The following is a 22,637-nucleotide window of genomic DNA, read 5'->3' on the forward strand; positions in this document are numbered from 1 at the left end:
GGAAATCCCTCGCTAATGGCATTGAGAGTCAACCCACAGCAAGTGGACTGCAGCGATTCAAGAAGGCAGCTCACCACCACCTTCTCAAGGGCAAACAGGGATGGGCTATCAATACTGGCCAGACAGTGACACTCAAGTCCCACAAATGAACTTAAAAAAAAGCAACTAATGTCTGCTAAGAGTGCTCACGTCACATGGGAAACACAAGTTATTAGGATTAGATAAATTTCATCCCAGGGATTGTAGATGCAGGTGCACAAACTATATTTTTCTATAGTCTATACATAATTAATTTATTTATTTATATTGGCAAACTACACATTACTGCCTTCATTTTAGAAGGGGGGGGGGGGGGGAAAAAAAAAAAAAGAGGGAAATTAGGGAATCATAGACAGTTAGTCTAATGGCTTCTGCTGGGAAGTTGTTAGAATTTCAAATTGAGGATAGAGTGAGTGAGTTGATATGTTCAGCTTATCAGAGAGCCAGTACAATCTAGTATAAGAGGTTGAAAGATGGAACTGATCAATTACTGTTCAAAGAGGTGACTAAAATTGCAAACAAGGGAATGAGTATCAATACAGAAACAAAAACAAATTGCTGGAAAAGCTCAGCAGGTCTGGCAGCATCTGTGAAGAGAAATCAAAGTTAACATCTTGGTTCCAGTGGCATTTCCTCAGAACTGGACCGGACATGTTAACTTTGAATTCTCTGCACAGACCTGTTGAGCTTTTCCAGCAGCTTTTGTTTTCATTTCTAGTTCACAGCATCCGCAGTTCTTTCGGTTTTTCTTTAACGAGCATGAATAGTTTATATATAGATATCCAGGAGATGCTTGATAAAAATCAACAACTTGCTCTTGTTTGATCACTTTAACAGCACATAAAGGGGCATTATAAACAAGATATCACACTGAGACAGTGACCAAATATCTGTTCAGAGAAAGGTTTATAAAGTTTCCAAAAAAAGAGGAGGAAAGGCAATCAGAGGTGATGAGGTTTTGGAAGGCCATTCACAATGGCATAGTTTCAAATAGCAGAGTGAAATGTAAATTGTAATCTCCACCTGCGGTCCTTTGATACAGAGTTTAGAGGGACACAGGACAGGAAAGACCATGAAATAGTGTGAAAACAAAACAAAAAGAGTAGGCATAGTTACAACATTTAAGAGTCATTTGGACAGGTACATGAATAGGAAAGGTTTAGAGAGACATGGACCAAACACAGGCAAACAAGACTAGTTTAATTTGGGAACGTGGATGGCATCGATGAGTTGGACCAAAAGATCTGTTTCCATTCTATGAGCATTTTCAAATTTAAGCACTTAAATCGGGAACCAATGTAGGTCAGCAAGTGTAGAGATGATGGGAAAGTAGCTTGGTATAAGTGGAGACACTGGCAGGAGAGGTTTGGATAATTGCAACTTTACACATGGCTGACGTGGGTCCCTGTTAATCCAACTGTAAGCTCCCTATTAGCCTGAGCCCCTTATTCCATCTCTGCAACTCTTCTCCATCCTTCCCTCAAATCATCTGCTGCCAAAACTTATATCCATATTTTATCACTTCCATTTCCTGGAACATGGACATTCTCCCACCCTCCACAAACGTCCCACCGTCCAAAACTCTTTAGCCCCATGATCTAACTCTCACCAGATTCTGAAAGCCCAGCATCCACCTGCTTGCTGATCAGCATCATAATCACGGCAGCACTGGACTGCAATGTAAAAATATTAATTCGCATGTTTCTCAATTCTTCCCTATTCTATGGTTTCCTAATCTCCTCCATCCAGAGAACCAAAATTCACTCAACTGCACAACAAGTCACTCTGCTCAATTAAGTCAGTCTCCTCCATGAAAACATTTCTTAAAATCTCTCTTTGACCAAATGTTTAGTTAATCCTCTAAATGTCTTCCTTTGGCTTGGTTTCCATTTTCGGTTGATTAGACTTACCATGAGGCCTTTTGGGAAATTTAGTGACATTGAAAACTGGTAGAAAGGTTAAAGTAATTGTTATTCTAATCAGGGGAAAGCGAGTGCTTTGCATGAAACAATCTTCACAGTTTGAATGAATGAATGACACAAGCATCTTCGGGACTTCAGCTGATCAATTTGATATCTCAGGACCAAGAAAAGAATACGGACATATGCCATCCCATAAAAACAAGGCAGCTAAATCCCCTCAGTTTAAAATCAAAAGGTGCATCTACAAATATAACGAAACTAAGTTTACCTTCTCCCTCTTGAAATAATCATTTCAAAAAATCCTGCTTGATGGGTCACAAATGAAAGAGATGAATCAATCAGACCTTGGAATAAAACACACAAGCTTGTAAACCCATAAGATTTCAGTTCTCTCACATACATTTCTCCCTGCTCACCCTGTTATTCATTCAGACCTGGCCACACACTGGGAACAAAGTGGGTTCAAACGATAAATCATAGCAGCAATATTCCTGGGTTAGTGTTTCACAGGAACAAGCTAATTCTCTCAAGACATGGGTTCAAAATCCACCAGGGCAACTGGTGGAATTTAAATTACATTTAGGTATATCGGGAATATGAAAATGTTAATTAACAATGTGACAGATTTCTGGAAAAATCCATTCGGTTTGCACAAGTCCTTCAGTAGAAAGGAATCCGCTGTGCCTAATCAGTCAGGCCTACATGTGACTCCAGGCCCAGAGCAATGTGGTTGACCCTCAACTGCCCTGTGAAGCAGCTTTGAAAGCCTCTCAGTTTTACATGGCTCACCAGCTCCTCCTTAAAAGGTCACATTCAGGGGATGTAATGGCACAGTGGTCTTACCACTGCACTGGTAATCCAGAGACCAAGGTAACATTCTGGGGACATGGGCTTGAATCCCACCATGGCAGATGGGAGAATATAAATTCAACAAAATCCAGAATTAAAAGTCTAACTTTGACCACAAAACAACTATGTCTATGGTTGTAAAAGCCTACCTCATTCAGTAGTATCCTTTACAGAAAATAATATGGCCTGTGTGTGACTCCAGACAAATAGCAATGTGGCTGATTTTCTTTTAAAAAGTGTCCCCTGAAAGAACATAGCAAGTCATAGAACAAAGAACAGTACAGTGCAGCACAGGCCCTTTGGACCTCGATGTTGTGCCAACCTTTTTATCCACCCTAAGATCAACCTAACCTACAAACCCTTAATTTTACTATCATCCATGTCCCTAATGTATCTGACTTTACTACCACTGCTGGCACGCACCCACCACTCTCTGTGCAAAGAACCTACCTCTGACATCTCCCATAAATGTTCCTCCAATCATCTTAAAATTATGCCCTCTTGTGATCGAGACTTCTTCCCAGGGCAGAAACATCTGACTATCCACTCTATCTCTGCCTCTCATCACCTTGTACACCTCTACCAAGTCGCCTCTCATCCTTCTCCATTCCAATGAGAAAAGCCCTCGCTCCCGCAACCATTCTTCACAAGACATGCCCTCCAGTCCATACAGCATCCTGGTAAATCTCCTCTGCACCCTCTCTAAAGCATCCACATCCTTCCTATAATGAGGCAACCAGAACTGAACATAATATTCCAAGTGTGATCTAACCAGGACTGTATACAGCTGCAGCATAATCTCATGGCTCTTAAACTCAATCCCCTGCTCATAAAAGCCAACACACCATATGCCTTAACAACCCTATTAACTTGGGTGGCAACTTTGAGGGATCTATGGACATGGACATTAAGATCCTTCTGTTCTCTACACTGTCAAGAATCCTGCCTTTATCCCTATAATTGGCATTCAAATTCGACCTTCCAAAATAAATCACTTCATACTTTTCCAGGTTGAACTCCAACTGACACTTTCCAGCCCAGTTCTGCAGCTTGTCAATATCCCATTGTAATCTATAATAGCCCTTCACACTATCCACCAGTCCACTAAAAATCAGCAAACTTACTAACCCATCCTTCCACTTCTGCATCCAAGTCATTTATAAAAATCAGAAAGAGCAGAGGTCCCAGAACCAATCCCTGTGGAACACCACTGGTCACTGAGCTCCAGACTGAATACTTCCCACCTATCACCACCCTCTGTCTTCTATGGGACAGCCAATTCTGTATCCAGACAGCCAGATTCCCTGTATCCCATGCCTCCTTACTTTCTGAATGGGCCTACTATGGGGAACCTGATCAAAGCATGTGTCTGGCCCAGGGAACTTATCTATCCTTATGTTTTTCAAAGATTTTGGCACATCCTCTTTCTTAAGATCAACCTGTTCAAGCACATCAGCCTGTTTCATGCTGTCCTCACAAACATCAAGGACCCTCACATTAGTGAGCACTGAAGCAAAGTATTCAGTGAGGACCTCCCATATCTCCTCCGACTCCAGGCATAAGTTCCCTCCACTATCCCTAACCAGCCTGACCCTCACTCGGGCCATCCTCTTGTTCCTCACATAAGTGTAGAATGCCTTAGTGACTTGCTTTAATCCTTCCTGCTAAAGCTATTTCATGCCCCCTTCTAGCTCTCCAGAGTGCATTCTTCAGTTTCTTCCTGGCTACCTTGTAACCCTTTAGAGTCCTGTCTGATCCTTACCTCCTCAACCTTAAGTAAGCTCCCTTCTTCCTCTTGACTAGATGTTGTACAACCCTTGTCACCCAAGGTTCTTTCACCCTTCCTTGTCTCAGTGGGACAAACTTGTCCAGCACCATCAGCAAGTGCTTCTTAACCAACCTCCACGTTTCTGTCGTGCATTTCCCGGAGAACATTTGTTCCTAATTTAGACACCCCAGTTCCTGCCTAATAGCATTGTAATTCCCCCTTCCCCAATTAAATACTTTCCCATACCGTCTGCTCCTATCCCTCTCTATGACTATAGTAAAGGACAGGGAGTTGTGATCACTATCACTGAAATGCTCTCCCACCAGGAGATCTGACACCATTAGTTGTATCAAAGTGCTGAAAAGCCTCAAATAAAAAAGGAATAAAACCAACCAGGCCACCTGAAATCAGTCTAGGAACTGACAATGACAAACTCAGCCCTTTCAGCCTTTCCAAGTCCTCCTTACTAATATCTGGCAACTAGTGCCAAACTTAGCCAAGATTTCTCAGTCTAGCCAACCTGACAGAGTCATACTCTTAGAATCACACCTTATAGACAATGTCTCAGATGTCACCACAGCTAGTATGCCCTGTCCCAACAGCAGGGCAGGTGCATCAAAAGTGTTGGCAAAGTGGTATACAGTCAGGAAGGTATTGCCTTGGGAGTCCTCAACATTGACTCCGCACCCCATGAAGGTAAAACGTCAGGTAGTACATGGGCAAGAAAACTCCTGATTACTTGTACTACAGCCCTCCCCTCAACCTCCACATGTTGAACACCACTTGGAGGAAGCACTGAGGGAAGAAAGGACACAGAACGTACTCTAGGTCAGAGGACTTCATTGTCCACCATGAAATGTTGCTCAGCAACACCATTAAGACTTCACTAGCTTGGTCAGTAAAGGGCATGGTGGGTCTATCTATACCTTATAGACTGCAGTGGTTCAAGAAGGCAGCTCACTACCACTTTCCCAAAGGGAACGAGGGGCAGACAATAGATGCTGCCCCAGCCAGGAGCACCCACATCTCAGGAGTGAATTGAAAACGTTAGGATCAACCAACAACATTGGTCTTGTCAGTGATGCTGTCACTGCAAGAACAAATTAAAAGGAAAAATGATGCTACCCAGGAGTCAGTCTCAAATTCTTATCCTCTTATCATCCTGGAGGCACCTTCCTATTCCCACCCTATCAAGCCTGGCATACTCTCACTCTCTTACTCATCTACCATCCATATCCACCATTCCTACTCCCTACTGAGGCCTGCTTGAACCCAGTATTCATTGCTTTGTACAGGAATCTCATTTGTCCAGTTAATAAATTCTGGAATTTCAGTATCAAGTCTCAGAACTAGTCAGAAATATGAGTCATTTTTATTCTCTCTGCAATTCCATTGTGCCTAGAAAGACCCTCCATTCAGGACAAGAAGGGGTTAATTCAACAGTTGGAGGCATTCCCAATATGAAGTCTGTTATTTTCCGAACAATACAATTACTTTATTCAGTTTGTTCAGTCAAGAGTCACTCTACATCATGGGAATAAGAAGGGAACAGAAGCTGGGGAACAAAAGGGATAGCTGAGCCCAAACACAGCTGACAGTCTGACAAATCAGAACAACTGGTTCCCAAATCCAGCTCGCCAATTCATTCTCACTGCTCTACACTCCACTTAAAGACAAACAATCCCATTTTACATTTCACCAGTACAACACTAATTTATACAACTCCAAAGCAGCTCTGAACTTGCTCTCAATCCAAGATAGATGCTGAAGAGAATTAAAATGCTCCAGGGGTCTATGCTGGGGCCTCTGTGTCCCAATCCCAATGTCTGACTTCCTGATGAAGGGACCAAAAGTAATCTAGCCAGGTTTGCTTACAATACAAAGTTAGGAGGCTTTGAAGGAATTACATATAGTCCAAGTTACTGCAGTACAATATGAGTACATGTAATGTTATTTATTTTGGTGGAAAGATTGGAAAAACAGGATATTTTTGTACATCAGTTCAAAGTGATCAGTGTGTCATAAAGTACAAAACTAACATCGAAGTGCAGAAAGCAACTAAAATTTAAAATGATTGGTAAAATAACCAAGGGAATCTTACTACTGGAACAAGTGACTAAGGCCTGGAATTGTTCGAGAATGTGGTAGAGGCAGATTCAGACATAACAAGTCAAATAGCCTCCCTTCAGTAATAGTGACCATTCTGTGGTTTGATGCTGTGTTGGTCTTGAGTGTAAAGAGATGGGATTGGAATATAGGAGTGAGAAAATCATGCTGCAATTCCTTGGTGTGTTGTGCAGCACATACACAAGGAAAGATCTAATGTTATTGACAGGGTGCAGTAAAGGTTCACTTAAGTGATTCTTTAGATTGGGAGACCCCTCTTGGGATGAGAGGATGAGTAAATTGAATCAATACACTCTACTATTTAGAAGAATGAGTGTTGATCACATCAAAAGGGCTGATGGCATAGGGGAGAAGCTTCATCCCGTAGTTGGACAATGCAAGGCAAGGGATCCCAATCTCAGGTTAAGGGTTTGATCCTTTAGGAATGGGATGAAAAGAGATTTCATACTGCGGGTTACAAATCTTCATCGCAGAGAAGGAGAGGATGCTCCATTCTTGCATATAGATAGGGTTAATGGTATCTTCCTCAGCTGGGAGATTTCAAGACAAGGGTGCATACTTTTAAGCTGAGAAGAGAGAGATTTAAAAAAAAAAGACATGAGGAGCAATTTTTTTGTATTTACACAGAGATTGGTTTGCATATGGAATGAACTTCCTAAATGCTGGAACAGTTACAACGTTTAAAAGATCCTTAGATAACTACATGTATAGGAGAAAGTGAGGACTGCAGATGCTGGAGCTCAGAGTCTAGAGTGTAGTGCTGGAAAAGCACAGCAGGTCTGGAAGCATCCGAGGAGCAGGAGAATCGATGTTTCGGGCATAAGCCCTTCATCAGGATTCCTGCTCCTCCGATGCTACTTGAGCGGCTGTGCTTTCCCAGCACCGCACTCGCGACTAACTACACGTATAGGAAATGTTTGGAGGGATACAGGCTGGGAGCAGTCAGGCAGGACTAGTTCAGTTTGAAACCATGGACTGGTTGGACTGAAAAAGTCTGTTTCTGTGCTGTATGACTCAATGACTAAAGGCAATAGATGTTTGGCCTCTCAGGAAATCTAGTGGGAAGTCAAAACTGAGATTGAAGATCTGTTTGGCTCTTATTAAACACTGAAGCAAGCTCAAGGTGACAAATGGTCTAGTCCTGTTCCAAGCTATACTAAAAATAAGCTTATGTCAATGCACTCTCCATTGTTTATTCTAATTACACTGATTGTAACTTAGAAATGAAAAAAGTAAGAGTGGAATTTAGTGATTTTTTTTTGCCAATCCAGATTTGAAATAGTTACATAAGAAATACAAACAGGTAGTGTCAATGGGACAATACAAGAATGTATTGGGAGGCAGTTTTTAAACAAGGAGCCAAGTCATCAGCGGGTGATACAGCCGCTGCAGACTGTGGGGACAGTGGATAAGGCTGGATGGAGGCAGGGGACTGGGGTCTAATACCATAGATTTGGAGGGGTGCAGTACTTCACTACGCTGAGGATTGAAAGTCCTTCACAAAGTCCTGAATTCAGCTCAGAAAATATGTGCAAGAAAGAAAAATTAGCCAAAAGACTGCCTGTTTCTGAACAGACCCACCATTCATGGCATTACAACCCAACAGACTTCTGACACTGAATCGAGGGAGCATTGCCCTCGGTGAGGGAGCACCCTAATATGGAAGATGGCAAATCCAAGGTAAAATGAAATATAACAAGGTTCCAGCGTACAGTCAGAATCAGTAAGTCATTTATACTGATCAATGCCACAGTGAGAAACAGACTAACAAAGTCTCAGATTCCACCACAAGGCTACATCATCTTAACTGAGCCATGTAGCAACATTACACTTGACCTCTCAGACCACAGCAAGTTGAAAAAAGAAGACAGTGATCCTCCCCTTAACAGTTATAGGAGCAGGAGTCACTGGAGAAACAACTCCATCCCAGTGGGAGAAAGTGGCATCACTGGGGGAGGTGGGAAGAGCGGTGGGGTGGGGTTGGGGGGGGGGGGTGGTGGAAATCAGGGGCAAGGGAAGGGCAGGAGACAAGGGAGCAGGCGATGTCTGAGGAGGCTCTTGAGAGGGATGGAGGGGCAAGAAGCGATGATTGTGGTAGGGTCTGAGGGGGATAAGGGAGGAAAGAGTCTGACAGGAGTGAAGAGGGAGGGAGAGGGGTCTGGGGGATGATTGGAAAACCTGAGGGCTTGAGGGAGAGAGGGTGAGTGGGGAGGGTCTGAGGGGGATCAAGGGTGGGTGGACAGGAGTGAGGGTTGGGGAGAGGGAGGGAGTGAGGGTTGGGGAGAGGGAGGGAGTGAGGGTTGGGGAGAGGGAGGGAGTGAGGGTTGGGGAGAGGGAGGGAGTGAGGGTTGGGGAGAGGGAGGGAGTGAGGGTTGGGGAGAGGGAGGGAGTGAGGGTTGGGGAGAGGGAGGGAGTGAGGGTTGGGGAGAGGGAGGGAGTGAGGGTTGGGGAGAGGGAGGGAGTGAGGGTTGGGGAGAGGGAGGGAGTGAGGGTTGGGGAGAGGGAGGGAGTGAGGGTTGGGGAGAGGGAGGGAGTGAGGGTTGGGGAGAGGGAGGGAGTGAGGGTTGGGGAGAGGGAGGGAGTGAGGGTTGGGGAGAGGGAGGGAGTGAGGGAGTGAGGGTTGGGGAGAGGGAGGGAGTGAGGGAGTGAGGGTTGGGGAGAGGGAGGGAGTGAGGGAGTGAGGGTTGGGGAGAGGGAGGGAGTGAGGGAGTGAGGGTTGGGGAGAGGGAGGGAGTGAGGGAGTGACTGAGGGTTGGGGAGAGGGAGGGAGTGAGGGAGGGACTGAGGGTTGGGGGAAGGGAGGGAGGGACTGAGGGTTGGAGGGGGGGGAGGGACTGAGGGTTGGGGGAGGGAGGGTTGAGGGGAGGGAGTGAGTGAGGGTTGGGGAGGGAGGAAGTGAGGGTTGAGGGAGTGAGGGTTGAGGGAGGGAGTGAGGGTTGAGGGAGGGAGTGAGGGTTGAGGGAGGGAGTGAGGGTTGAGGGAGGGAGTGAGGGTTGAGGGAGGGAGTGAGGGTTGAGGGAGGGAGTGAGGGTTGAGGGAGGGAGTGCGGAGTGAGGAGGGTTGAGGGAGGGAGTGCGGAGTGAGGAGGGTTGAGGGAGGGAGTGCGGAGTGAGGAGGGTTGAGGGAGGGAGTGCGGAGTGAGGAGGGTTGAGGGAGGGATTGAGGTAACGAAAATTAGCCGGGGGACGCTCCGATATTCCGCCCAGTCCCAGACTCGAATAAAACTTTTGCCGTGAGCCGGACCGGTTTTGCGGAACCCGGGACCATCAGTTTGTGCTCAAAGAAAACACTTTAAACAGAGTTTGTACTAAAGTCAATGCAGCCTGACCCTTCACCCTACACCACACGACCCTCCGTCTATCACTCACTTACCCATCTCCTGTCGGTGCCTCTGTTACACTCTGATAACATACAGCAGCACTCGCTGTCGGTGCCTCTGTTCCAGCCTCACTCACTGACACTGAGTGACTGACAGCTGCCGCCAGTTAAAGCCTCACAACCCGCCTCCTCGCAATAGGGCAGATTCCATCCCTTGAAATGCAGTACGGCGAAAGAAAATTTAACACGAAGCACTAATGAGTCCGCTCTCGCTGTCAGAACCAGCACAGACCAGTGAGGATCCCAAAACAGCAGAGACCATAAAACACACACGATATAGTAGGAACACAGACCTAACCTCTTATGACCATGCACCACAATCCCAGAACATCAATTAACGTATCGAGCTAAATTATAATTTAAAATAAACTAGGACACACAGCCAAAAGTTGACTCCGGAAATAAATTCAATGGCTGCCTGGAAGGAGAGACTTTGGAATGTCACACCTGACCATGTGTCAAGGAAGGTTGGAAGGGAGAGAAAGCGCTGCAAACTGGGGACTATCTCAGAATGGGAACACAATGGTAAAAATGACAGCGCTCTGAGCAAGAGACATCTTTGTTGTCCCCCCGCCCCCCTCCTTTCAATCATGTGTCTTCTCTGGGATTAAAAAAAAGAGTCTTCAACCATCTGTGTAGACTAATGCACTGTGAGGGTCATAGCTCTGAGAAAAGACAACCCTGACCTCACTGGAACACACAAGATTCTTAGGAGACATGACAGGGTTGATATGGAAAGTTTGTTTCCCCTTGTGGAAGAGCACAGCACCAGAGGGTATGATCTCAGAGTAAAAGCTTGCCCATTTAAAACAGAGATGAGGAGGATTATCTTTTCTCTGGGAGTCATGAATCTGTCGAGTTCTTTTACCACAGAGAGCCGTCCAGGCTGCGCCATGTTTTATTTTTGATCAGTAAGGGAACCAAGGTTATGGGGAAAAGGCAAAGAAAGTGGTGCTAAGGATTGTCAGACCAGCCACGATGTCACTAAATGGCATAGCAGACTCGCTGGGGTCAACGGCCTGCTTCAGCTATTGTGCCTTATGGTAAAGGAAAAGGATGAGACTCACTCTCACTCCACTGCCAATTGTCTGCTGCTGCGTCTCACTGCTGAGAGGAATTAGGGCAGGAGTCTCATCCCACCTCCAAAAGCAAAAAAGCTCAAAATTAACTGTTCAAGTACAGTCTGTTCTTCTATAACACGATGGTTGTGTTCTTGTGCAATCCCACGTTAGACAAAGATCGTGCTTTAGAAACAGCCTTTATAGTGTTGGTGATGTAATCACGTTACAGTCAACCCAAGTTTTAAAAGTTCACACTTTAGAAACAGTGTCCCCAATCATCAATCGCATTATAGTGAATTTGCATTGATGAAACACGCATTATAGCAGAGTGACCTGTACCAATGGTGATGCTACTGGCAATATTCACTGCAACAGCTGTAAAATTCTACTTTTTATTCTTAATTCAGGGACTGATCTGTATTTTTTGCACCCTTTTTGGATTAACCTCTTATTCCTAAGCTGTATGAATGTGTAATGAATTACTATTTCTTCTTGCATTTAGCAATTAATAAACTCAATCTTTTTCTTGATCTCAAGAAACCTGTTTAAATTGGCTTCTTTGAAAACATAAGTTCATGTGGTCTGGGAGAAAGGTAGCCATAAAGAAATACATTAACAAAAAGAAACAGAAATTGTCGGAGAAGCTCAGCAGGGCTGGCAGTGTCTCTGAAGAGAAACTTGTGTTAATATTTTGAGTCGGGTACAACTCTTCTACAGAGCTCAAATCAAAATGTTAACTGTTTTCTCTTCACCGATACTTCCAGATCTGTTGTTTTTCTCCAGTAATTTCTATTTTTGCTTTTTGTCACATCTCCAGCATCTGCAGGAAATATCCTTTTGCTTTATCTTCTTAAAGTGAACTTGTAAGCAGTCAAAGGACTGAGCGAATAACCAAGGAATGGCAGTCACCCCACCTCATCAGAGAGGTTTACAGTTTAAGGTATCCTGTCTGGAACTGTAGCTAGATGGAGAATCTTGCCTGAGTCATAACCCAGCACAATGGCATGGAGGCTCAGTGGTTAGCACTGCTGTCTCACAGTGCGTGGGACCTGGGTTTGATTCCACCCTCAAGCAACTGTCTGTGGGTGTTCCAGTTTTCTCCCACAGTTCAAAAGTATACCGATTAGGTGAATTGGCCATTGGTTATGAGGATGGAATGCTTTTTGGAGGGTCAGTGTGGACTCAGTGGACTGAATAGCCAGCTTCTACAGGGTAGGGATTCAATGGTCAAAGCACTGATGCAGCCCCAGCAGAGTACAACCCAGCACAGGAGCAACATCTACAAAAGCTAGCCCAGAATGTACTTCACTGCCACTGACTCCATCCCATTCCCTGAAAATTTTGAAAATTAACTTGCCTGTTTGCAACATTCATATTATTGTTGACCCTAATATCAGCTTCTTAGAGCAGAGAGGATGGAGGCTAGGGCAGTTGCATGCTCCTCTGCAGAATGTGGGCAGTGCGGGCACCACTAGTGGGAGAAGTGCACCCAACTCCAGCTCCTCACAGACCACGTTAGGGAGCTGGAGGTGGAGCTGGATGAACTTCGGGTCATTTGGGAGGCTGACAGAGAGGAGTTATAGGGAGGTAGTCATACTTAAGTTACAGGACAAAGGTAGCTGAGTGACCATCAGGACAGGGAAAGGGAATAGGCAGACAGTGCAGGGACCCCCTGGGGCCATTCCCCTCAATAATAAGTATACCATTTTGGATACTGTTGGGGGTGCTGACCTACCAGGGGAAAGCCACAGCATCTAGGTCTCTGGCACTGAGCCCGCTCTGTGGCTCAGAAAGAAAGGGGAGAATAGGAGAGAGATAGTGACAGGGGATTCTGTGGTCATGAACAAGACCCCTGGATGGTACGTTGCTTCCCAGGTGGCAGGGTCTAGGATGCCTCGGATTGAGTCTACAGGATTCTTAAGGGGGAGGGAGAGCAACCAGAAGTCGTGGTACCAATGACATAGCTAGGGAAAGGGATGAGGACCTAAAAAAAAATATAGGGAGTTAGATTGAAAGCTGGAAGGCAGGACAAGCAGAGTAATAATCTCAGGATTGCTATGTGCTACTGCGGGTAGGAATAGAGAGTGAGTGCAGATGAACACGTGGCTGCAGGGCTGGTGCAGAAAGCAGACATGTGGATCATTGGGATACCTTCTGGGGAAAATGGGACCTGTACAAGGAGGATGGGTTGCACCTGAACTGGAGGGACAACAATATATTGGGGGGGACGTTTGCTCGAGCCCTTTGGGAGGGTTTAAGATAGATTGGCAGGGATATGGGAACCGGAACTACAGATCAGATGATGGGATAGCTAGTGAACAGCCAGATACAGCATGCAGAGAGTCTGTGAGGTGGGATAGGCACTTGATAGAACAAGAGTGCAGTCAGTGTGATGGGTTGAAGTGTGTCTATTTTAATGCAAGAAGTGTCAAGAATAAGGGTGACAAACTCAGAGCATGGATCAGTACTTGGAACTATGATGTTAGGGCCATTATGAATATTTTGATATCACAAGGGCAGGAATAGTTGTTGGATGTTTTAGGGTTTAGATGTTTCAAAAAGAATGGGGGGTGGGGGGAGGTAAAGGAGGTGGAAGAGTGGCATTGCTAATCAGGGATAGTATCACAGCTGCAGAAAGGGAGGTTGTCAAGGAGAGCTTGTTTAAAGAGTCGTATGAGTAGAAGTTCAAAACAGGAAAGGAGCAGCCACTTTATTGGGAGTTTTCTACAGATTCCCCAATAGCAACCGAGACATGGTGGAGCAGATTGGGAGGCAGATTTTGGAAAGGTGCAGAAGTAACACGGTTGTTGTCATGGGTGACTTCAACTTCCCTAATATTGTTTGGAGGGGCAAGTGAGGACTGCAGATGCTGGAGATCAGAGCTGAAAGAGTGTTGCTGGCAAAGCACAGCAGGTCAGGCAGCATCCAAGGAGCAGGAGAAGGGCTCATGCCCGAAACGTCGATTCTCCTGCTCCTTGGATGCTGCCTGACCTGCTGCACTTTTCCAGCAATACATTTTCAGCTCTAATATTGATTGGAACCTACTTAGTTCAAATAATTTGGATGGAGCAGTTTCTGTCAGGTATGTCCAGGAAATGTTCTTGATGCAAATGTAGATAAGCTGACTAGAAGGGAGGCCATATTGGATTTGGTGCTTGGCAACGAACCATGCCTGGTGTCAGATCTCTCACTGGGAGAGCATTTCAGTGGTAATGGTCACAACTTCCTTACCTTTACTCTACCCCTGGAGAGGGATTAGAGTAGATGCTATGGGAAGACACTTAATTAGGGGAGGGGGAATTACAATGCTATTAGGCAGGTACTGATGTGCTTAAATTGGGAACAGACGTTCTCAGGGAAATGCACAACTGAAATGTGGATGTTGTTTAGGAAGCACTTGCTGATAGTGCTGGACAGGTTTGTCCCACTGAGGCAAGGAGGGGATGGTAGGGTGAAGGAACCTTGGATGAAGGAAAGGGATGTAGAACATCTAGTCAAGTGGAAGAAGGAAGCTTACTTAAGGTTGAGGAGGCAAGAATCAGATAGGGCTCTAGAGGGTTACAAGGTAGCCAGAAGAAACTGAAGAATGCACTTAGGAGAGCTAGAAGGATGCATGAGAAAGCACGAAGGATTAAGAAAAACCCTAAGGCAATCAACATGTATGTGAGAAACAAGAGAATGGCCAGGGTGAGAGTTGGGCTGATCAGGGTGAATGGAGGGAACTTGTGCCTGGAGTCGGTGGAGGTAGAGGAGGTCCTAAATTAATATCTTGCTTCGGTATTCACTACTGAGAGGGACCTTGATGTTCCTGAGAATAACGTGAAACAGACTGCTATGCTCTAACAGTTAAGAAGGAGAAAGTGCTGAAAATTTTGAAAAACATAAGGATAGATAAATCCCCGTGTCCAGATGGGATATACCTAAGGTTACTACGGGACATGAGGGAAGAGATTGCTGTGCCTTTGGCAATGATCTTTGCATCCTCACTGTCCACTGGAGTAGTGCCAGATGATTGGAGGGTGGCAACTGTTATTCCCTTGTTCAAGAAAGAGAATAAGGATAATCTTGGGAATTACAGACAAGTCAGTCTCACGTCTGTGGTGGGTAAAGTACAAGAGAGGATTCTGAGAGACAGGATTTATGATTACTTGGAAAACCATAGCTGATTAGAAATAGTCAGCATGACTTTGTGGGGGGCAGGTCATGCCTCATAAATCTTATTGAATTCTTTGAGGATGTGACAAAACACATTGATGAAGGCAGAGCAGTGGATATAGTGTATATATATTTTAGCAAGGCATTTGATAAGGTTCCCCATGGTAGGTTTCTTCAGAAAGTACGGAGGCATGAAATGCAGGGAAATCTGGCTGCCTAGATTCAGAATTGGCTGGGCCATAGAAGACAGAGGGTGGTGGTAGATGGAAAGAATTCAGCCAGGTGACCAGTGGTATTTCTCAGGGATTGGTTCTGGGCCCTCTGCTGTTTGTGATTTTTATAAATGACTTGAATGAGAAAGTTGAAGGGTGGGTTAGTAGGTTTGCCGACAACACAAAGGTTGGTGGAGTGGTAGATAGTGTCGAGGGCTGTTGTAGGTTGCAATGGGACATTGGCAGGATGCAGAACTGGGCTGATAAATGGCAGATGGAGCTCAACCTGGAAAAGTGTGAAGTCATTCACTTTGGAAGGTTGAATTTGAATGCAGAATACAGGATTAAAGGCAGGATTCTTGGCAGTGTGGAGGAACAGGGGGATCTTGGGGTCCACATCTATACATTCCTCAAAGTTGCTACCATAGTTGATAGGGTTGTCAAGAAGCTGTATGGTGTGTTGGCTTTCATTAACAGGGGTATTGAGATTAAGAGCCACGAGGTTATGCTGTAGGTCTATAGACTCCTGGTTAGACCATGCTTGGAATGTTGTGTTCAGTTCTGGTCACCTCATTATAGGAAAGATGTGGAAGCTTCAGAGAGGATGCAGAGGAGATTTACTAGGATGCTGCCTGGACTGGAATGCATGTCTTGTGAAGAAAGGTTGAGGGAGCTAGGACTTTTCTCATTGGAGCAAAGATAGATGAGAGATGACGCGATAGACGTGTACAAGATGATGAGAGGAATAGATAATGAGAGGCATAGTTAATAGGCAGAGATGGCAGCATGGCGGGTCAGTGGTTAGCACTGCTACCTCACAGGGAACTCGGTTTGATTCCAGCATTGGGCAACTGTCTGTGTGGAGTTTTTCACACTCTTCCCGTGTCTGCGTGGATTTCCTCTGGGTGCTCCAATTTCCTCCCACAGTCCAAAGATGTGTTGGTTAGGTGAATTGGCCATGCTAAATTGCCTGTAATGATCAGGAATGTGTAGGTTAGATGCATTAGTCAGGGGTAAATGTGGAGTAATAGAGTAGGGGAATGGGTCTGTGTAGGTTACTCTTCAGAGGGTTGGTGTGGACCCGTTGGGCTGAATGGCCTATTTCCATACTGTAGAGATTCTACATTTCTACTTTTTTCCTAGGGCGGAAATGCGTATCACAGGAGAGCATAATTCTATAGTGATTGGAGGAAGGTTTAGGGGAGATGTCAGATGGTAGGTTCTGTACACACAGAGTGTTGCGTGTGTGGATTGTACTGCCAGCAGTGGTAGTAGAGCCAGATACATTAGAGACATTTAAGCGATTCTTGAATAGGCACATGGAAGATAGTATGATGAAGGGTATGTAGGTCAGTCTGATCTTAAAGTAGGATAAAAGGTTAGCACAACATCGAGGGGCAAAGAGCCTGTACTCTTCTGTGTTCTTTTTGAACATAGCTGTGAACCAACACCAGGATCATCAATTTTCACCTCCACAACATCACTCCTCTCCACCTCTGATGCCAGACTTCTTTCTCATGCATCTGTAACTGTTACATGCAATTAACCTGATCAGTGCTCATAGTTGCTACAAAGTAAAATGAAAACAAGTTAAAGCAGTGGTGCAGGTCACAAGACTACAGGAAGCCAGCTAGTAAATCATAGACAAGTGCATTTCTTCAAACATTCCCCTTTTCATAAACAGGAAAAGAATCTCAAACACTTTTGTTTCCAGTTCAACAAAGAGTGCAGGGGGGAGGGTCATGCCAGGAGCAGCACCAGACTTAACTAAAAATGAGATGTCAACCTGATGAAGCTGTAAACACTGGTTTACTTGCATGTCAAACAGTGGCATCAGCAAGGAATAGACAGAGCTCTGGCTCTAGCGGCTGGTGGTACCATTGCCATGACATACTGATCAATAGTTTCTCTCTCTCTTCCCCCCTGAGTTTTCATACAATCCCTACAGTGTGGAAACAGGCCCTTCTGCCCAACAAGTCCAGACTGACCCTCCAAACAGTAACTCGCCCAGACCCATTCCTCGACATTTCCCCTTGACTCATACACCTAACCTACACATCCCTGGACACTATGGACAATTTCTCATGGCCAATTCACCTAACCTGCAAATCTTTGGACTGTGGGAGGAAACCAGAGCACCCGGAGGAAACCCACACAGACACGGGGAGAATGTACAAGCTCCATACAGACTGGCTGAATTCAAACCCGGGTCCCTGGCGCTGTGAAGCAGCAGTGCTAACCATTGAGCTTCCATGCCGCCCAGTGTTAAACAAATTAATATGGGGTTCAAAACCACTCATGTCTGGGTTTTCTGTTTCTCAGTGGCATCATGTGGTACTCTTCCTCCAGTGCTGATAAAAGAGTTACTGCTTTTATTTATTCAGACCTTTTATTAAATTTAGTAGCTCCATCACAGATTTTCCATTGAGACGGGAACTGATTCCAAATCCGTATCATATCTCATTTCAGTTTCATAGTAGCAGGGAGTGAGAAACTCATAGCAGGGAGTGAGAAACGTATAGCAGAGAGTGAGAAACGTATAGCAGGGAGTGAGAAACGTATAGCAGGGAGTGAGAAACTCATAGCAGGGAGTGAGAAACGTATAGCAGGGAGTGAGAAACTCATAGCAGGGAGTGAGAAACATATAGCAGGGAGTGAGAAACATATAGCAGGGTGTGAGAAACTCATAGCAGGGAGTGAGAAACGTATAGCAGAGAGTGAGAAACGTATAGCAGGGAGTGAGAAACGTATAGCAGGGAGTGAGAAACTCATAGCAGGGAGTGAGAAACGTATAGCAGGGAGTGAGAAACTCATAGCAGGGTGTGAGAAAGTCATAACAGGGAGTGAGAAAGACATAACAGGGAGTGAGAAACTCATAGCAGGGAGTGAGAAACTCATAGCCATTCTGACTCACTCTGCTCTTCAAAATTACAGACTATGGTTGAAACTATCCCTTGCTTTTTAAAAAAATTTTAGTTGGTGGCTGTCTTTACAGCTCTGAAAATTTACTCAGCTTCAATTTCATTTTGTTTCAAGTGTCATGTTTGCCACAAGCTGAAGAGGTGGAGTCTACATGATTATAGCAAACCAGCTTATACACCAAGAATAAATACATTCCTCAAACTGCTGCTCTCCCACCTTCTACCCTCCACAAGCTCGAAGCCATGCAAATCTTTGCTTCCTGTATGTTCTTTTGCACCAAATTCCATTTATCCATCACCATACTCACTAACTTATATTGGCTTAATGTTAAGGAATGTCTCCTTTTATTAAATTCTCATGCTTGCTCTTGAATCTCTCCACAAACCTGCCCCACCCTATCATTGAATGTCCTTCAGTTCCACAAACCTGTGGAGTACTGGGCTAATGGTAAGATTCTTGGTAGTGCAGATAAGCAGACTGATCTCGGTGTCCATGTACATAGATCATTGAAAGTTGCCACCCAGGTTAATAGGGCTGTGAAGAAGGCATACGGTGTGTTAGCTTTTATTAGTAGAGGGATCAAGTTTCAGAACCATGAGGTCATGCTGCAGCTGTACAAAACTCTGGTGCAGTCGCACTTGGAGTATTCTGTGCAGTTCTGTTCACCGTATTATAGGAAGGATGTAGAAGCTTTGGAAAGGGTGCTGATGAGATTTACTAGGATGTTGCCTGGTATGGACGGAAGGTCGTATGAGGAAAGGCTGAGGGACTTGAGACTATTTTCATGAGAGAGAAAATGTTTGAGAGGTGAATTAATTGAGACATATAAGATGATCAGAGAGTTAGCTAGGGTGGACAGTGAGAGCCTTTTTCCTTGGATGGTGATGGCTAGCTGAGGGGACATAGCTTTAAATTGAGGAGTGATAGATATAGGACAGATGCCAGAGGTAGATTCTTTACTCAGAGAGTAATAGAGGTGTGGAACACCCTGCCTGCAGCAGTAGTGGACTCGCCAACTTTAAGGGCATTTAAATGGTCATTGGATAGACATGTGGATGAAAATGGAATAGTGTAGGTTAGATGGGCTTCAGATTAGTTCCAAAGGTCAGTGCAACATCGAGAGCCATCGACTGCACTGTAATGTTCTATGTTCTATGTTCTATGTTCTATCCTCCAAGTTCTGTGATCCTCTAATTCTCGCCTTGTGACTATCCGTGGTTTTAATTGTTTGACTATTGTTGGCTATGACTTCAGCTGTCATGGCCCTAATTCCCTTCTGGAATTTCCTACATAAATATCCCTGCTTTTCTCCTTCATTTTCCTTCTATTACAATACTGCATAAAACCACTTCTGCACCCAAGAGGGAGAAAATTACTTCAGATGCTGGATTCTGTACTGAAAACAAAAAATGCTGGAGATGACAGCAGGTCAGACAGCATCCATGGAGAGAGGGCAAGCTAATGTTTTGAGCCTAGATGTCTCTTCATCAGAGCTGGAGCTGTTGTTTTCATCTAAGACATTGACCATTTGACCACCTCTCCCTTCGTGACTCAATGTCAATTTTTGCTTTGTAATATTCCAGGGAATTTATGAGGGACATTTTGTAGAGTCGATTGTGCGCTTTAAATACAAACTGTCATTGTTAATTTGAAAAATAAATTATACTTATCCATTTCTGAATGTAAAGGCAGCAATGCGATGAATCAGAGATGGTGCAGGTACTCATGAACGTCATGAGCGTAGACATGAAAACTGATGCAGTACTGAGACCAGAAGATTATAAGGATGAGAAATAGGTGTAGAACATCTGGCCCATCAGTTTGCTCTGCCATTCAATATCATCATGGTTGATCTGATTAAGGCCTTCTGACTCTTCTACCTGTGTCCCATTTTCCTGGACTATTGTCTCTCTTGACTCTCTTGGCGTTGACCTCACAACCTGGTACTTAATGCAAGTACCTCTCTCTTGAAGCAAGGGGACCAAAACTGTGCACAGATGTGATCTTACTAAGGTCTTGTATAACTATATAAAAAGTACTGTACTCTTCTACGCCAATCTCTTGCAATAGTGGCCTCCTCCTGTAGGGGCCTCCTGGCATGGCAAGGTGACTATCTGGCCTCCCACAGTGACCTCTCAGTGTGGTGTGTTGCTAGCATGGTGTGGAGCCAAGGCCCGGTGTGGACTGGAAGCTAGGTGCCAGCATGGTCTGTTGTACTGAACATTTAGTTCTGTAATACTGGACATTTTATTTCTCTCTTGTCTAAGGTCTTGTAACCATAGAAGCTGTACCGAGGTAATTTTGTATCAAGGTTGGTGCTGTAATGGGCGACGTACAAACTTTTCACTGTATTCATTAAGTATATGTGACAGTAAATTTATTCTAAATTCTAAATTCAATCAACAATTTGTGTAATGCAGCCTTGAATATATTCAGTGACCCCGCCTTAATTGCTCTCTTTTGAGAAGACTTCCTAACACTAAGGACCCTTTGAGAGAAGTAGTTCCTTATTACTTCCATCTTAAGTTGGAGCTCCCCTATTTTCAAAGCACCTAATTCTTGATCTCTCCACAACAGAAAACATCCTCTCAGCATCTACCTTGCCAAGTCCCTTCAAAATCTATGTTGCTTTAAGATCACTTCTCATCCTTCTAAACTCTCATAAGTGTAGAATCCCAACAGTGTGGAAGCAAGCCATTCAGCCCACTGAATCTGCATAGACCCTCTGAAAAGCATTCCACCCAGACTTACACATCCCCCCCCCCATCATATCCCTGTAGCCCTGCATTTCCCATGGCTAGCCCACCTAGCCTGTACATCCCTGAACACCACAGGGCAATTTAGCATGGCCAACCACCTAACCGATGCATCTTTGGACTATGGGCTAAACTGTGCATTGTTTCCTCACAAAGCAACCCTGTCCTCCCAGAAAATTGGTGAAAGAGCTTTCCCAGAACTGGTCTAAATGCAAGTATCTCTCTCTTGAAGCAAGGAGAGCAAAACTACAACTATATCAAGAGTCTGTACTCTTCAACTCCAATCTCTTGCAATAATGGGCAACATTCCATCAACTTTCTTAATGACCTTCATGTTAGCATTTTTTTAGAGATTTAGATTTAGATTTCTTACAGTGTGGAAACAGGCCCTTCGGCCCAACAAGTCCACACCGCCCCGCCGAAGCGCAACCCACCCATACCCCTACATTTACCCCTTACCTAACACTACGGGCAATTTAGCATGGCCAATTTACCTGACCTGCACATCTTTGGACTGTGGGAGGAAACCGGAGCACCCGGAAGAAACCTACACGGGGAGAACGTGCAAACTCCACACAGTCAGTCGCCTGAGGCGGGAATTGAACCCGGGTCTACTGGCGCTGTGAGGCAGCAGTGCTAACCACTGTGCCACCGTGCCACCCATGTGAATGTAGGTTGCTGTTCTGGAAGAGCTCTAGATCCTAGAACAACTTTGCAATGATATCATGGGACTGCACCAATGCTAAGCATAAACTGCACAGAGTAGGCCGAGTTAGAACAATCTGAAAGACTTCCATGAACACATGGACATAAATAAACAAAAATTATTTAGTCTTGATGTTATAATTGTAAGTCACAGTTTAGTATGTCAATGATTACCATGTATCAGAGTACTTTTATGTTCTAATATTGAAACAATTTTTAGAAATATTTTGCGGGAGTTGGAAGAGAAGTGGTGTCGGTGCTTTCCTGGCCAGGATTAGATAGTTGAGAATTGAAAGAGCTGAGCATGGTCCCACCTAGCTGGATATGATTTGAGAGAGCTGGAAGAAACAATATGTTTCACTGCGTCCAAGGCTGCAGAAACATCAAGAGGAAGAGCAATGTACATTTAAATAGCGCCATTCATGATGACTCATTGATACCAAATGATGGTGATAAAGTGTGGACTACAGATTTACAACTTCATTGTCTAATATGTAATACCTGGGACTTTCATGGAATGTAACTATTTCAGAAAGGGACAAAATGGTCCCAAAATGGCCACAATAATCAGCTGATCACTGTTCGGGCAAGCTTCATAAATCAAATGTCAAGGAATAAAACTGCCTGAACTGAAATTAGTATTTTATCCAAAGGCACTGAAACAAGTCAAAACAGTCAGTGCCAAGATACTGCAACTTAAAAAAGGATACCTACAATATTTATTAGCTCTGAAGAGTCAAGAC

General features: G+C 44.6%; 1 protein-coding gene across 1 annotated transcript in view; it reads right to left on the reverse strand.

Annotated features, from left to right (window-relative positions):
• The window catches only part of LOC140495775 (proteolipid protein DM alpha), a 45,455-nt gene extending 35,246 nt beyond the window's left edge, over positions 1-10,209 (reverse strand). Inside the window, exon 1 of the mRNA XM_072594865.1 lies at positions 10,078-10,209. Coding sequence (XP_072450966.1) covers positions 10,078-10,081 — 4 coding nt within the window. The 5' untranslated portion in view covers positions 10,082-10,209. The remainder of the gene's footprint in view (positions 1-10,077) is intronic.
• Between the last annotated feature and the right edge of the window lie 12,428 nt (positions 10,210-22,637).

The sequence above is a fragment of the Chiloscyllium punctatum genome, chromosome 25, assembly GCF_047496795.1.
Source record: "Chiloscyllium punctatum isolate Juve2018m chromosome 25, sChiPun1.3, whole genome shotgun sequence".
NCBI lineage: Eukaryota > Metazoa > Chordata > Chondrichthyes > Orectolobiformes > Hemiscylliidae > Chiloscyllium > Chiloscyllium punctatum.